The sequence below is a fragment of the Lepidothrix coronata genome, unplaced genomic scaffold, assembly GCF_001604755.1.
Source record: "Lepidothrix coronata isolate B3197 unplaced genomic scaffold, Lepidothrix_coronata-1.0 Scaffold69, whole genome shotgun sequence".
Taxonomy (NCBI): domain Eukaryota; kingdom Metazoa; phylum Chordata; class Aves; order Passeriformes; family Pipridae; genus Lepidothrix; species Lepidothrix coronata.
In genome coordinates, this window is record NW_016690249.1 from 948,746 (window position 1) to 966,625 (window position 17,880).

A 17,880-nucleotide genomic window follows, 5' to 3' on the forward strand; every position below is an offset into this window, starting at 1 on the left:
GATACTACAGACCATGTCTAAGAGAGCAGTTATAGTGAATCCCACTGATACACTCTCTTGGCATGTCACTTAATATGACTGCCTGCAGAAATAAATACATCTCTGCATCTCAGCAAATAAATACCAAGTATGAAAGTTATCTGCATGTATGCAGATTTTCAAATCAAAACAATATAAAAATACTGGCTTCCTCACTGTTACCTCGATAGCATCTTACAGTGCCTTTTCAACACATGCTCTCACACAGAAAGGTTATCTGCTCCTAGGAATCATACCTTATTTTTGCCCTCTATTACAGCCATTCGCTCAGTGATGCTCTGGATCCTGTTTCCTATGTTGCTGCCGGCTTTCACGATGAAAGATCCTTCAGTATAAAAGCAAAAGCCATGTCTGAAAACAACAAAAATTGAAATTTTATTGATTCAGTGATAGAAATTCAACACATAAGACAAAACAATTGTTCTCAAAACAGTGATAAGTCAGGGAAACCTCAGGTACTGCGATGACCAGGCAAGTATAGTTATTTTTCATTAAATCTTGAGGTTTGGAGCCTGATAACTGGATCCAGTTCCCCAGCCCCTCCTTGAATATTAGTTCTCTGGAATCAGTGTTCACATTTAACCCACTGTGGACCAGGAGGTCAGAATTTACAGTCAGAGCCTGAATACAGGGCTGTGCAAGACCAGCATCCTATTTCCAATGCTCCTGTTTTCGGACATCACCATGGTTCAATGTTTTAGCCTTTAAGTCAAGACCCATTCCATAATGTATTGGATGCTGATTTATTATGTGCAGTTTCTTTTTGTTATAATGAGATATGATACCGCTAGTCATTTAGGAATATTTTCTTTAGTTCAGTTTACAAAATGGCAAAATATCAATACTGAGGCTCAATGATTACAAGACACAGTAAAAATGAGCATAATCTTGCAAATTAACAAAACAAAGTTAAACAAAACTAAATAGCAAGAGGATTTAAAAGATAACTTAACTAAGAAAAAAATCAAAGTCATCTTAATAAATGGAAGTCACAGAAAAAAATGTTTTTGTCTCATGCCACAAATCAGTTTGTAATCAAAACATTCAGGTGTGGTCATGGTAGAGCTAATTTGTTTCTCAAAGCCTAATTTGGTACACATGGAAATAAACACAATGGAATGCTTCTTAAATGTTGCCTGACCCTGTTCTTTGAGAGTATCTAGTTTAGCTTTTCCTCCAAAATTAAGTTGTTGCTTGTTCAATTCCAGTTCCATTGTTAATTGTACCCTTCAGCTAGGTGAACCTCTTTCAGATTTCCTTTGATCTTCCACGGATTTGAAAGATAATGACTGTAGTATCTGTAATCAAACAGTTCTGACGTGTATAACAGTTGTTTGGAGAAATGAACTTTAATGCCCAGTGACTGGATAACAGAATGTGATGCAATCCTGACCAAAGAATGAGATTCATTTCCTTTCACCAACTGTGCACTTTGCTTAAACTTTGTGTTGTTTAGAATATCAATAGTATAATAACTTTACATGCTTGTTTTTAATTATGCAGCTTTCTGTCAAACTGGCCAGTGTCTTAGCAGATATAACAGCTTAAGGAAATGATGACATGGAATTTGACTTGGGATGTAGTATGTGATTGTCTGCCCCAATTTCACAATATGCATTGAGAGGATCAGTGCGTTGAAAAGGCCAAAAAAACCCAGGAGAAGGCCATGGAGATTCATGCATGGAAAGAGGGCAGGGAGCAATAGCATGGCAGGAAGGCCCTATCAACATTACTTTTTCTTTCAGACTCTGGTTTAAAAGCCAACTTCTAATACATGACTCTTGAGGCCAGGGTGGATGAAAGATAGCTGCATTGATAAAGACACTTGATGCATTCTAATGGGAAAATTTGGTTAAAAATTACTCAGAAAGGTAGATGTCATTTACTTTGCACATTTAATGCTCCAAGAAGTCTGGATCTGTAGCAAGACTAAAACACAGAAGACATGATAATTTAGCTAAGATGGTAACATTTCCATGCCATAGGAGATATCAGAACTCATTTTGTGATGCCAGTACTGTAGGCACACAAACAGGCAGTATCAAAAACACATCCTTGTGACTGGATGCAATCTGTACAGGAAAATAGACACCCCAAAACCTCACTTGACTTATACTAAAAAGTACCTCCTATTTTTTTTCCTTTCCCCACAGAATACATTTATGTTTCTTTGTTACAATGCTGAAATTTTGTACTCTTTACCATAAAAGTCTTTACAGAGACACATATTTTGGTAAAGGACAGAAAGAAGCACATGCATATTCAGAAGCTGCTTGTGTATCTCAGAAAAGCATCTCTGATTTCCTTTCTTGCAACTCTGTAGCCTCCAGACTTAGTTGCTATTATTATACTCTTCCTCATAATTCCTTAAAAAGACTGTACATATTTGGGTTGCGATGTCTTAGGGATGAGGACGCTGTTATGTCTTTGTTGATGCCTAGCACAATGAAGTGCTGATTATTCATTAATATCATAATACAAACCACCATCATAACTACAATAACATCACAATAACAAGAAAAAGACATGTAAAATGCTGAATGAAATATTAGCCGCAGAGGCACATCTGTGAACTCTACTAACTTCACATACCATTCCACATCTAAACTTCTGACTATGACGTTAATGCAACTATAGTAGAAACTCAAATACGCTTCATAGCTGTTGCCCATGGTTTTAATAAAAAAGGAGTCACAATCAAGCTGAGAGTACTATATCCAACAGCTGCCAGTACACATGAATACTGTTCTATACACCACTTTGGCTCCACAGATTGCTGGATCACCAAGCGTTTAAAGACCTGTTGCAGCACGGCTGCCAGGCAAAGCCTAGGACAAGACTCAGACTCATGCTTTTGGATGCAGAACCAGATGCTTTCTCTCATCAGCTGCCAAATGCCTTCACTTTAACCTCAAATACACTAACGTAGCTTTAGGAACATCACACAAGCTACATCCACTCTTCTGTGCTGGCTGCTCAGGTTAATACTCCAAGGCATCCTGCCTCTGGCTGCTGCCAGGGGTGCTATGTGAAAGACACTACCAACAGCAGGGTAGAGAAGGGGAAGGGGCAAATGGGAGTAATTAAGTCCTGCCTCTTAACCTGACCTCTTCTAACAACGGGCATTTTGTAACAGAAAGAGAAAAGGCTCTGCTGAACCTAGATGTAGTCATCAAACCCAATGTTTGTGTTAAGTACAGATGCTTGGAGAGAAAGAGAGAAAAATGAAAACACAGAAATCTATGCTGGCTGGAACCTAAACAGAAAATCATCTTCTTGTTAACTCAATTGATGTTTCATTGCATGTGTCCTCAGATAACATCAGCTACATATTTTTGTGCTTTGTAAAGAAATTGCAAACTACTTCAAAATACCTACTCAGTAAAATAGCAAGGGTATCCTATTTTTAGCAAGAACTGCCTGTGTTTCCAAGGAAAGCCCACTGAATTATAGATATTTGAATATTACTCCAGATATCTCCAGAGCGCATGAATTCCTGAAATGTTTTGCTTTGGGATGAGCCTCGTTGCTTTGCATCTTCAGGAAATCTTACAGCAGGGTTACCGCCAGGTTAATGAACAAGCACGTAGTGTGCAGAGGGTTTGATAAACAAGCTGATATTCATCAGCACATTTCTAAGTATTTCTTTCACCTGTTTCCCTGCAGACCCTTTCATGTTCCTATTTTGTGGGTACGACTCTGCGTGTATAGAGATCCCATAAAAAATGCTAAAGGGGATGTGTACAAACCTATGCTTATAAACATTATGCAACCTCAGAGCAAGGTAATCAGGCTCTGCTTTCTTAGTTGAGCAGAGCAATCAGGTTTTTCACACCCTAAGTAGTTTTTCCCATGTGCCTACATGCCTGCTGGCATGCACATTTGCTGTTGTCCACCCCCATCCACCCCCGCCCTCATAGGCACATGTCCGAGAAAACGGCAATTCCTTTGGAAAAACAGGAGCCGCTAATTCTCTGTCGGGTTTCAAGAGAAGCCCAACACAGGGGGAAAGAGGGATGAGAGCGTCTCTGCCTATGGTACAGGGCTCGTTCTGCCGTCAGACCTGCTCATCTCGCCGGTAGCTTCAGGAGTTTGCATGACTTTGGAAAGGCTGGGGGTGGTTTATGCAACCAGACGTTAAGTCCAGCTTTATAAAGGGTTTGTGATGTGCGGAGCTGGCACCGGCAGGGGCCCTGGAGAAGTGGCCTGGGGGAGAGGAGCCAGCCTGCTTCTCAAGAATACATCAAGCCCTTGAGGAAGCAGAGTGTGCCATGTTTGAAGATGCAAAGATAATCACAGTGCTGGGAACCGTCTTGTGTAGCGGAGGAAGCCAAACAACAAGAGGAAAGCTGCATATGCTCCTGATTTCGCACAGGAAGCTAGCAGCACCTCCTGCCAAAGCGAGATAAGAAAACTCCCATGGCTTATCCTGGACAAGGCTATGGTGATCAACCTTCGCTTCACACTGTCCTCGCTCTGCTCGGTGGCCCGCTCCCTTTCCTAATGAGTTTCAGAGCCCTCACGTCTATTAGTATACAGCACGCCAAGCACAATAGTGTGGTGTATTTATAACTATCAACGGGGAAAAGTTTCCAGGGTAAGAGTGTACTTCATGTCATCTTGATGTATGTCACTGAAATCTAACTACAAACCAGCTCCAAGCTAAAGTCCTGCCAATTAAACTACTCGTCTCAGAAGAAAAGCTGTTCTGTTGTCACCCCAGTGATTCATAGCAGAGCATAGGAGCTAAGTGATTTGTCCAATTATTCACAGGACTGGCTTGACCCCGAGTATGACAGTCAGTTCTAAATGAAAGCCCCACATCCAGCCTGACCAGACACATCTTCCCCATCCCAAAGACAGTACTGCAGTTTGCAGTTCAAACAGTACAATGAAAAATACCAGTGGAAGAGCCTCATTCCCCAGACCCGTTGGAAAAATACTGGTCTCTATCTCCTTGTCTTCCCAGCTCCTCCCTCCCAATTCCTCCTGCATGATGCCAGGGGCCATTGCAATTGTTACCTCCTGTAACATCCCATTCAACTCTCTAAGCATTCCTCTTGGCAAAGCCACTGGAAGCCTTGATCACACTCAGTCACTGAGGCAGTGCTTGTCAATTGATAGTATTTGTCAATTGCAGCAGTACTAGGAGCCAGGGGAAGCCATCCTGTCAGTAATACTGCCCATTTTTTAGAGTGATTAATGGCAGTCACAATACTTTCCTCAGCACCTTCCTTTTTTTAAAGAGCAGCAATCTATTCCTAGCAGTATCGGGGCAATGTTACTACAAATCCCAGTTGGGCTGACTCACATCTTTCAAGAAGCAATGGTGACAACACTAACTTAAGACAGGAACTCTGGGAATTCCTGGAATTGTAAAGAATACATAGGAACTGGTTTTCATTTGGAAGTTATCAAAAAAATCTGAATGACATGGGCCTCGCCAGCTCTGTGCCTCAGCATCCAGCACTGTGCAATTGGTAGCATAGGGCTGGTGTAGCCACGTGTCCCTGGGAATATTGAGTCAATCTGAAGCAGGAAACAGAGAGGAAAAATAGTAGCAGAGATCATGTACAGTTTGTGAAACGTGCTTTGTGGGGGGGAAGGGGAGAACATCTGCTGGCCCCCTGCCAGCTTTGTCTATGCCTATGAGTCTGTGATTCTCAGAAGCTTTGGTCCAAATGTTCCTGCTCTAGATCAAAATCAATAAGTTAGAGATTGAAATACTGGCCCCACTGCATTTGGTGGCAAAGCTGCAGCTGGGAGCTCATCCCAAGCACCTTTCCCAATATGGGGATTAGTGGGGCTAGGAGGAAATCTACAAATGGTAGGAACTTGATATATTTTACACTGTATATTGTTTATTTGTTTGTTTATATTTATGTAGGAACTTAGCAAGGAATGCCAAATAAGAAATCCTAGTGAAAGTGGTGCATATTCCTCCCTTGCATGACTCCTTCTCCTCTCTGCTCACGCTGTCACTGGTCTCTACTTCTTCCCATCATAGTATCAACATTTGCCTACCACGAGCAGATGGGATATCACCAGCACATCTCACTTCAGATACACTCATGACTCTCAGAGTGCAGCAACTCTCCATTGCCACTCCTCAACCTTTGTCTCCAGAGTAGGTGCAACTTATGAACAAGGACACCGTGCTGAGAAACTATTCACTGACAGCCTATGGGGTGGCTGGAGGATTTCTAAGTGGCCTCCATACATTAGGCTGGGATAGGGCCCTGGTGTGCTGCTAACTTGCCAGAGGGAGGACTGAGGTTTTTTTCTGTTTTGTAGAATGATTTGTTTCCCCATAGAGGGGGATATCTGGAGAGTAAGTATGTTCTCTAGGGGAGATCCCTGATGTCCCAAATGCCTCATCCTCCTGGTCAGCATCTTTGAAAACAGTAGGGTATATGGCATATGTTGTGTATTTCCATGGTTCTATCAAAAAAGAAAGTATTTGATAGCTGCACACTGCCTTTCTTGCTATTATCTACATGCAACCAGATAATGAGATAGTGTTTCCTTTTCATACTAATTCTTTCCAAACATTATGACTTGCCCTGAATTGTTCCACTATGCTTCCATGGAAAGATGATTGATTTGAGCTATCTCAAAAGAAGCAGTAAGATCATCAGCAGTGTTACCTACCCCAACTTTGAACCCTTCATCAGCCCATGCTCACATTTCCACAGGAAAAAAATCACTTCTACATCTGCACACCTGAGCACCTTGCAACACCAGCTACTCACAACAAAAAATGCAAATGATTGAGGCTGAAGGTCACAAAAAACCTCATTCTGTTTCCAATTTCTTTCCCAACACTTGAGACTCCTGGCCATTAGGGAACATAACACCATTTGAAAGTCATTTTTCAGGTGTCTGTACATCCTGAGGTTACCTGAAATGTTCTCACCTTGTCTTATCAGATAACTATATTTTGCTTCTTGACCCTCAGTTTTCTGATTCACACTGCTTAACATTCTCCATGGACACAAATTACCATCGTATTTCAGCCAAACCTCCTTTCCTTCCTTATTATCCACCTCTGTTCCCTCCTTTACTAGAATATAATCACTCTCATGTCCCATGCAATCCTGAGACTCAGCCTCCACTTTCTCTGTCCAAAAGCAACAATCATGTCCTCCACAGAGAAGCTGGATGTTGGCTGGAACTATAGAATTATCACTCAAAGCATGAGATTTTCACAAACACCTAGAATTTCTTTCTGGGGAAAAATGTGTCTGATTTTAATAGTCTGTAGTACTGCAAGGAAGAGGGTCTTGTGATTTGGTCGAACAGTCAGAATCCTAAAGAGAAAGTCCATGAAACTTCTACATACAGTGTCCACTCTATTTTTTTTATTCCAAATTTATGTTCCTTATATATATAAAGTCCATTCAGATGTTTCTTGCATAAGTTCTTTTTCATGCACAACTCACTTTTGATAGCTCACTCAACTTCTAGACATAACCTTACATCTATAACCTTCCAAGATCTGTGTATCTGCAACATCTTCCTTCTCATAGTGTCAAAATCCCCTTCCTTTGCTGTGCTGAGTGGATCTTCTTGGTTGTAGAAAGGAGTAACACCTTACTAACCTATTTACATAGTTCTTAATACTCCCTGTCTTGCTGACAAGCTGGAGGCACAACTCACACCCTTTCCATTTCCCAGTGATTAGCAAAGGAGACGGAGGAGCTATTGCTGCACAGAGGTTGTGTTTTTCAGGATGATTTGTATTCAGCTTCACTCCAAGTAGGGGTCTGAGAGCAGCTCTGGGCTGACTGGATTGAGGGACTGGAAGTGCAGGCAGAAAACAAGGAAGGGATGAGAAAGAATGGAGGGAAACATTTCTAAGGAGAGAGGGGAGTTGATTAGAGGGAAAACAGGAAGAGAAAATACTGACAGACATGGATGTAAGACCAAGGATCCATCTACCCCATATCCTGTCCCAACAATGACCATATGCAGATGGTTGGGGATGAGTAAGAGCAGGACTAACTTCAGATACTTCCTCCTAATACTCCCCCAGTCACCAATTATTATCAGCTCAGGAACTTCCCGCAATGGAGACTGTTTCTGCACTTCAGTGGATTTCTCTTCCAAGATTTTGCACAAACTTTTCAAACCCCCAAAATCCTCTGCTGAGGAGTTTCACAGATATGCTATCCACTGCACGAAGAGCTATATCCTCTTTCTGTTCCAAATTGTGCTCTTCTTGTCTTCATTTAATGGCCTCCACTTCTTGAACTGGAAAAGACATACCCAGTTGCTTCTCGGACATATGTGTAGATCACAAATTTGTAGATCTCTATCTTGTAGCCCCCAAGTCACCTCTTTTTTGGTCTGCAAAGACTTGACCTCCTTCCTCACTCGTCCCTCACACATTCCTCTCATTCCCTGAAATTCCTTTAACCCTTTTTGATGCCACTCCTGGTGTACCTCCCAGTTTACTGCATCCTTTGAAATGAAAGGATCAGAAATGCTCACAGTATAAAAGATGTCGGTGATTGATGGATTTGTGGAGTTATCATGGTGTTCTTTATTCCAGTCTTTATTTCTTTCCTGGTAATTCCTAACACTTGATTTGCTTTTTGAGCTGCTCATGATGGTGATCATTTTCACAAACACATCTATCACAACACTCAGATCCCTCTTTGTGGTAGTAATGACCAGCCAATAGCCTTTTTACGTGTATCTTACATATGAAAGCAGATTTTTTTTTCCTGTGTATATCATGCACATTTATCTTAAGTGAATTTCACCCTGCCACTTTGTCACTTGGATACCCAGATTCATACAGTTCTGCATTTCTTCGCAGTCAGCCCCTCATCCTTACAAATCTGCATAACTTGGTATCATCATCAGACTCTGACACCTCCTTACCATCTTTTACGGGTTATTTCTGAACATGTTGACAAGTACAGACCCCAGCACCAGCTCCTGAGAAACTTCACTGGTCGCCTCCCTACGCTGCAAGAACTGGTTGTTCCGTCTTAACCTCTGTTTTCTATTTTTTAACAGAGTATTTTTTTTCTGAGCACAAGCTTACCTCACATGACATATCTGTTCAAAGCCTTCTGCAAAGGCTTTTTGAAAGGCATACACATAAAAGGAAAAAGGATGCTAACTAAAGTTTGTATATTTTTGTAAAAGGTGTACTAGATCCAGTAATAGTACTCCATTCATAATCACTCCTAAGCACACACAGAGTTTGACCTGGTGCCTTCCTTTGGCCCAGAGCCCCTGCTAGTGCAGGAGCAGGTTTCTGGCTACGGGCTGGGACACCCCACTGGTTCAGACATCGCCAGCGTGCGGGGCCTCGCTCACATCGTGCAGTCCCCACGTACAGCCTGTCACACATTGTATATTCCGTGGGCTGGGCCACGGGGAGTAAAAGATCAATCAGTAACATCCCACGATCTGTGTGACCCTTATGTGTTTTTCCCTAAGACTGCACATAGTCAAGCCAAGAGACCACCCTGCGAAGGCAACAGGACGGAAAAAAAAGAAACTAGGAGAAAAAAAAAAGGGGGAGAGTAAGTAAAAAAAAACATAGGTGAGTAAGAATAAAAGTCTGATGCTAAGCAGAGCATCCCTTACCACCTGCATCTTGCTGTAGTTCTTGTGTTTTAAGTTTGAACGATGACAAAAAATATAATACTTTTTGGTTTAATTTTTTTTTTAAAAAATTTGGTTTAAAGTGATTTGAAAACTAGAAATTTCAAAATTTGAAAGCTTAAGGTTCTGGTTCAACTAAGACCCATAAGGAAGTAATTTCTAGCTTGCAGAATAAATTTATCAGCATCTTACCCTGAGGACAGACTGGGGCAAACTATACTTGGTGTAAAGTATGTATTTGTCAACCTTATGTAACCATATGTATGTGCCAGGTCTGATTCATATGGCATTTTGCAAGCAAAATAGTAAAAAATATTTTAAAATTCCATAATACTGACTGAAGACAAGGATACAGCCCCACTAGATGTTTTCAGAGGAAAGAATGTGTTTGCAAGCAAGCACTGAATTTTGGGTCCCAGTGGAAGTGCAGAATGAGATATTTCAACATATTGCTTGTTCAGGCTGAAGCAGATCAGATGCTATTTCACTCCTCTCTTTCTTTTGGTTTCAAATTCCCTGCAAGTCCATGCTGCTACAATGTACAGTCATGGCAGTTCATCTGCATTTTTTGAAAGATACTTCAAAAATCACAGGGTTTGATTTTTTTTTTACACTAATCTATTTCCCCAACTGCAGCAAAATAAGGGAATAGCTAGTATAATTTTTTTGGTGTACACATAAGTACCTTTACATTAGTAGATTGCTGTAAGAAGATATCTTATAGCACAGGGTGAAAACCACAAAGACCATCAGCCAGATCCTCAGACAGTGTGAATTTAGAGCTGAGGATCTAGCCACATGTCAAATGAAACAAAGGCATTTTAGAACTACCTGTTTATTAATGGCATCTGACCTACTTTTACCAGCTCTAAGGACTCAGATTTCCCTTTCCTGGAAATAGAAGGTGGCACAGGGAACAAAACCAGTTGCTGTGGACAAACTAATGGGCATCAATGTTTGCAGACATCCAACAATTAAATTTGGGTGGTTCAGTACATTTCTAATTAAGTACAATTAACATTTGTTCTTTACTTGTTCATTTTACATACCTCATTGATGTTCCAAATCTGGTTTCCCCTGATCATCTCTCCTAGTACATCCTAATGATTCTGCCTTTCAATCCCTTGTTAATACACTGACATAAACAATGCAGAAATGCAATTAGACTGCTATGCACACATGGCCTGCCTTCTCTTTCACTGAAGTCAGTGAGAGTCTGCCTGTGCAATGTCATTATGCTAGTTTCAGTCTTTCTGTATGTCTGCAGAAGTTTCAAGGAAAACCCCTATTTTTTTTCCTCCCAGAGATGCTCCTCTTCCTTCCTCTGCAGTGCTGGAGAGCTATTTCTATAGAAATTTAATAGAAAACTATTTTTATAGAAAGTCATTCACATGACCCTGCCTTTATACTGCATACAAGTCTCCAAGGGAGGTGATATTCACTTCTTATCACTCTGTGTCAGATCAGTAGTGATTTCAATGAGGACCCTCACACATCAGAGTGCTGCAAAGGTTTTGGTTTCCTGAAATTAGCTCTTTGGCAGCAGCACCAGCTTCAGCATTGCTGCACAGCCCTGGTCTCTGCTGCCTGCTTCTGTCCTCAACTTCATGTATTCAGCCCTCCATTTCCAATCCCACAGTTAGGTGATTTTACCACCAAGAAGAGTTCATATCCTGACACTATAGTCAGGAAGGCAGAGAATCATGTACTAGTTTTACCTATGACTTTGTTTTTGTAGACAACTTCAAAATACCCTTATGTTTCTCTCTCCCTCAAGCACATACACACACGGAAAATAACCCAAAAGCCAAAAAATCACAGACTGATGTGATGGCAGGGTTGTAAAATAATAATCTCGTATTCAGTTTAAAGCTAAGCAAAACTGATAGCTCAAGGAGAGAGGGATGCAGCAAGGTGATAGGAGAGTTGGAACACCTACATTAAAATTTCAGTGTGGCATCTGTTTGCAGTTTCTGAGGGGCAGATCAGTTAAACCTTGGGCAGAGCTCAAAGGTATCTCTTGAACTGCCCACATAGAAATGTCCAGAGAGAGAAACTTGCCCCAAATGACACTGTATAACTGCTGAGCAATAGCAGTATCCCACATCCCTTTCTTGGCAATCTCTGCCAGGCCAGTTTAAGATAAACACAAATCTGCTGAAGAGATTCAGGTCAAGAACCATTAACATCAAGCACGTTCCTGGCATGCGGACACTTGTTCTGCAGCCTCAGAACTGATCCGTTTTAGGTGGATCTCAGCCTGCCTCGCTCTGGAGACCCTCAGCAAGTCCTGCAACTCTCTGCCCCTGCACACCTCTGCTGACAACCCAACCTGAGCCAAAACCAGGACAGAAAGAACAGCTCCAGAGTGGTAGAGAAAAGGCCAGTGAGGCCGGTGGACACTGCAGGACAAGTGTCCCACCAGCTGTCCTCCACTATATCCACTGAGCAACTGTGGACTTCTCGGTTTGGGAATGTATGTGTCTGCTACAGAGCAGCAGAGTAAGCTGCAGTAAGGTAGCCCTGGAGAAGAAGATTCTCAATCATTTAAGAAATGCTAATTTTATTTTTTTCTCTACTTGCTTTTATTTCTCATTGCATCTTCTACTGTCTTTTGCCTGTCATCTCTAAACTTAATAGCTCTACATAAGCTTTAAAAAGCCCCAGAACATTACAATTTGCCCCTGACAGTTTTTCTTGACTCACCTGTGTTTCCTTGCTGGGGTGACCATCAGAAGACAATCTTACCACCTATTTATCTATTTAGCTAGCTAGCTAACAGAAAGTTGTTTAATGGCAATAGAGTTGGTTCAAATAAAGTAATTGTAACAGAAAATAAGGAACAGGGAATTTTAATGATGTTGGTCTTTCCATGTTTCAAAAATTCACATCTGTTGAGCAACTTTACAACTTTCTTTTTTTTTAATTTTTAATTTGCTATGAGGAAACTATGGAAATTATTTTGTTCGGCTGGTCTCCTGTAACTGGCCAGACTGAAGTAGAAAGAAAAGTTATGCAAATTGAATGTATCAATCACAAAGCATTAAACTACATCTGCTTTTAAAAACAATGGAATTAATTGAGGTATTTTTAGATCGCTGAAACAGAAATACAGTTTCAAAAATAAATTGAAAGAAGCAGCCATATGGTTGCCGTTAAGGAGGTCGTAGGCAATAGTCCTTCAAAAATAAAAGCATCTAACATGCACTATGCATCATCCTCCAGCTTGCAGTGACACTACTGAAGTGATGAGAAGCTAAACACATATACAAATCCTGGAGCAAACAGATCTGTGCACTGCACGATCTTTGCAGCAACAGCATCTTTTTACTTGGAGTAGATGCTCTGTCCTGTGACACACAACTCAGAAATTTGCTGAGAATCCCTTCTGCCATACACCGTGAATGCCATACATTTGTGGAGGTTTATTGACTTAAGGTACAAGGTGCATCTGTGCATGGAAATAAGCACTACCTGAGCACAAGCAGAGCAACATTTTAATATTGGAAACCTAACATTGGGCAGGTAAATACAAGAAAAATGCTGTAAGGGCAGAACAAGATAAGTTTTTTATCTGCACAAGGTATATGCACCTAAAATCTGTTATTTAGGCAAACTTTCCCTCACACAAAGAGGAAAGTGTAATGAAATAAGTAGGATTAAAGGGTTTTCTGGTTCTTGAAGGAGAACACCCAAACTGGCACAGACATCAGCCTGAGCAAGGTGTGCCAGCTGCTGAGGTACTCCACTCTGCTCCCCACCTGGAGCAGGAAACAAAATGTAATTACTTGGGTATTTGTGCCTTTCTGTGATAGTTAATTGTCGCCATATTATTCAGAGGGAGTCATTCCACTCCTTTTAGGCAAAGCATTATAAATGGTGTTCTCCAGACTACTTTTTCAATGAGTACTTTAAGGAGAAGGAAGGGAAGAGGGTTAGAGAGAATATCACAGAACAATTACGAAGCAATTTGGAATCAAGTCTGGAAACAACCTTGTAACAGAGCCAATAGCTGATTCAAATTGTTACATTTCTCCTTGGATCACCTGCTCAAACACACTCCTAATTAACATTTAATGGAGTCTACAGTTTAGCACATAATTGAACACCTGCTTCTAGTTATTAATTTCTCTTTCTGATGACACGCTCTCCTGTGCTGTAGCGCAGATCTGTGTTTGTTGACAGAAGGAAATATCTGACAATGGATGAGCACCACCCCAGCTCCCAAGGAAGAAACAACTGTTTCTTCAGTGCTGCACTGAGATTTCAATCCAGAGTACGCATAGTTGTATAAACTCTTGAAAGAAACTAAAAGACTGAAAATTTTCATATAGGTCTTTCTCAATGTTTCTCTAGTTAGAAGATGTGACTTCTTTTCTCTTACACCTGTTTGCAAAAATAAATTAATACTCAGAATTTTGTGACTTGCCCCTCAAGGGTAACATACCAGATAGAGGAAATGCAGCCCCCACCTGTCCTCGAAATGGAGAATTTCAGGTTATATCTATTCCAGCAAACGGAGAGATTGCTAGTGCCACCTCTTGGTGAGAAGGGCACAGAAAGACAGTCATTAGCATAATCCCAAAGAAAGGCATAGTGGGAAAAATAGCATGTGCTTCTAGGAAATGCTGTCCATTCTCTGACTGATCTCAAAGCAAGTACCCTTAGTTTGAGATGTTTGTTGTACTTGGTTGAATGACATCTTGTATTCCTGCAGTTAAGCATGTGCTTAAATATTTGGCTGAATACAAACTTTACTAACTAAGCAATGTTTATAGCAAGCTTTATTCTTGTAAAAAAAAAGTAAATATTTAAGTGTAATAGTAAGGGAAGACATGCTAAATAAAAGTAAGGAAGTTGTCCTACCTTGTTTTATAATGGTTTTGTTTACAGGGATACCACATCCATGTAATTTTAGGCTGAGGAATACCATACGCAGTGCATGTCAGCACTTGTTTGCTGCCCAGTAAATACAGATTGGGATCAGGGAATGAAGACACAGCATTTTCATATATCTGGGGTTTCACTGTAAAGAGTAAAAATCGAAAAGCAATTAAAATGAGCTCATTTCCAGTGTATAGCATGATCATAAAAATACTACATTCCTGCAGTGTGAGTAACAAGAAAATTTCCCAGGAGAACAAAACAAACCAGCAGTCCTAAATCAAGTCAGATGAGCAGTTAGTAACACAAATAAGTATGTGACTGTGGAAGACAGAAACCCTTCTAATGAAAACCAATGTCCATCTTCTGACTCAAAGATCAGTCTGCCACACAGCATTTGAGGCTTGTATTTGGGCTCATGCAAATCAGTAAGAAAACCCACAAAGTCCCGACCTGTGCAAGATCTATGACAATACAGCTGAATGAAAATTCAGCATTTACATGTTCAGGAGAAGCATGGGAACAGGTTGCAAACTTACCATTTACCGTAAGAGTAACTGTAAGATTCTTTGACAAGTTCCACTGTCTTATGCTCAATATTATGGTGTAGTTTCCAGCATCTTCCTCAGCAACATCCTTGATGATTAATGAATAGTCTTTAACTATGTACCGGGCACATTTTTCAGCAGCAGGTAGCCCATCTTTTAACCTGTTTAACAGAATTCCAGAAATCAAAATTTTGTAAACTATTTTTGGTTAAACTGCCTGTGTTCCTTCATTTCACAACACTTCTCAATCTTTGGGAAAGGATTTACAGTCTGAGATTCTGTTTACTAGAGGCTTATCCTTCCCTTTCAAAAAGGATTGCTGATATTTGTAAAATACTTTAGAAAATCTATTCTATATATTAAAATTGTTAAGGATCTGACAGGGCTCTATGGCATTTGAGAGTTGCTGAAAATTGCAACTCTATCTCTGAAGATCCCAGTTGTCCATGCTTGTGCCACCATTTAGTCTAGAAGACAACCATTCTGGCTAAGAGTCACTCATGGAAATAGAGGTTGCATCAGCCCCGCAGTGACCATTTTTTTATGACCTCAGAATACATCCTGGGACAAAGGATTACAGTAGCCTAAGCACAGCTGTGATTTTAGGAAGAGGAAGAGTAAGTAGATTAGATAAGCACTTAAGAATCAGATATCCTGCTATCAAGTGAATGTTTTCAAAGATAACAGAAAATCAACATAGAAAGTACTAACAGTTGCTTACACACAGATTCCTGAAGCACAACATTTTTCTTCAAAGTCTAAAATACATTGTAAACTACATTTTAATAAGTTGCAAGAAGATTAACATGATGTTAGTAGAAGGGTGCAACAGAGATTCTCTATGATGATGGACTTGATCAAAATGATTCACAGGTTTTAATAAGTATTTACAGAAAACTCTTACTATTATTAGAGGAGCACTAAAAATTTGTTCAAAGGGCTATGGATTTAGGCATTTCTCTGTATCTGTATTTTACAGAACCACAGAATAGTTGCAGCTGAAAGAGCTTTTGTCGAGTCCAATCCCCTGTATAAAGCAAGGTCAGAAGGTTGCCCAAGACCATTTTCAGTATGGTTTTGGATATCTCCAGGGATGGAGACTGCACAGCCACTCTGGATTACTTGTTCTAATGTTTGACCAACCTCACAGTGAGAAAAAAAATAAAAAATTTAAAAATTCTTTTTTAAATGTTTGGAGATTTTTTTATTTCAGAAGTTTTGGATCTATATGTCTATGGTCAATATAGTCAATAAGCCCAACCATTAGAGAAACAGAATATGCCATATAAATGGCTAGCATCAGTGCCACATTCACCCCTTAATTTTCCATATGGAGCAATAAATGTAAGGGGTTTGTAAAATGGAACAACATTTTTGGAGCAAAAGTGATTCCTGGCTGTGAGTAACATGAATTCTCACTGTTCATGTATGTGTGGTTTGTTTTCTTAATCAGTCTTGTCATAGATCCTTTGTTGAAGTGCAATGAATTGAACAGAGTTACTGGTGTTTAAAATTATTTAAACAAAAAAACACTTCAGATCATGAATAGATAACATTGTTTTATATAAAAGTAGTTTGGATTATACAAAAACTGTTAAAAAGATTTCTTAGCACAGTATACATGAGATAAAGTGAGTGCCCCCGTCACTAAAGTAGATCTACAACCTGCAGATCACAACATAATAGAACCAGCTCCTTTTTTTTTCCTAATAGTGCATGTCTGTATGACTCAAGTCAAACAGCTATTTTAATGAAAACCTTTTCTTTCTCTTACTATCTGAAAAGCAAGTTCAGGTCTCATATCTAAGTCTGAGTGAAGCTGAATGAGACACTTCAGTCAAGGCTGCTAGAGATATTTAGCTGTAGAGTGTCCATTGATTTCAAAAGGAGATATATCCAACACATTTGAGGATCTCAACTTTAAACTTTCCAGATCTCCTTTTTTGCACTTGCAAAATGGAGATAATGTTCTCATAAATTGTTAGAACTCTGGGCAACTCTGAAACTTCCAATAAAACTTCCGAACTGTATTGCCTCCAGTTTGTTGTCATTTCAAGGGGTCCTATTCATCTAAGAAGAGGTTTAAGATGCATATTTGAAAGTAACTGTTGTCCTACCATATAACCTCTGGAGAGGGAAATGCCTTCACTTTCACTGACAAGCGATAGGATTTTCTTCCTGCTACAGCCTCCAGTGCAGTTTTTCTTCGACGTTTCAAATTAATGAACATTTTATCTTAAACAAAACAAAAAAGCACACTGTATTACTGATTTTTATTCCTGCAAAAAGAGTTGCTCTACTAAAAAGAATAGGAGTGCAAATAAAAATTATCATTAAAAATTTTGATGTTACCACGTGGCAACAACAAGAATAGAGCCTAACCTCCTAGAGATCTGTAAAATAGAAAAGAATACCACAAATATACAAGAAACTGAGATACAGTTCCCAGGGCATGAATCTGCTTGGAGAAGATATGGTCTAGCCAAATTCATATTATGCTTCATCCAGAAAAAAACACGTAAGAGATTAAGTGGTTCTTGGTATGTGGGAAGCTGAACTAGATGATCAGATGACCTTTCTACTTCTACAGGCCAAGAATCAATTAATGTTGCAAAAGAAAATATTCTGCCAAAGAGGATTTAAGGGACCTTCAGAGAAATAGCAAAGGAAAAAGGCAAAAACTTTCTGTATCATTGGTAAACAGCGGTTTCATTAAACAAACAAATCTTTGTCACTTCACAGAACAATCTGAACCTGCTGGAATTTGCTCTTTTTCAGTTGTTCT

General features: G+C 40.0%; 1 protein-coding gene across 1 annotated transcript in view; it reads right to left on the reverse strand.

Annotated features, from left to right (window-relative positions):
• Nucleotides 1-17,880, reverse strand: part of FLT1 (fms related tyrosine kinase 1) — a 111,458-nt gene that overhangs the window by 57,473 nt on the left and 36,105 nt on the right. The window contains exons 8-11 of the mRNA XM_017818555.1: nucleotides 17,213-17,330; nucleotides 15,087-15,256; nucleotides 14,530-14,689; nucleotides 276-390 (exon numbers count right to left, since the gene is read on the reverse strand). Of these exons, the coding sequence (XP_017674044.1) occupies nucleotides 276-390; nucleotides 14,530-14,689; nucleotides 15,087-15,256; nucleotides 17,213-17,330 (563 nt within the window). The remainder of the gene's footprint in view (nucleotides 1-275; nucleotides 391-14,529; nucleotides 14,690-15,086; nucleotides 15,257-17,212; nucleotides 17,331-17,880) is intronic.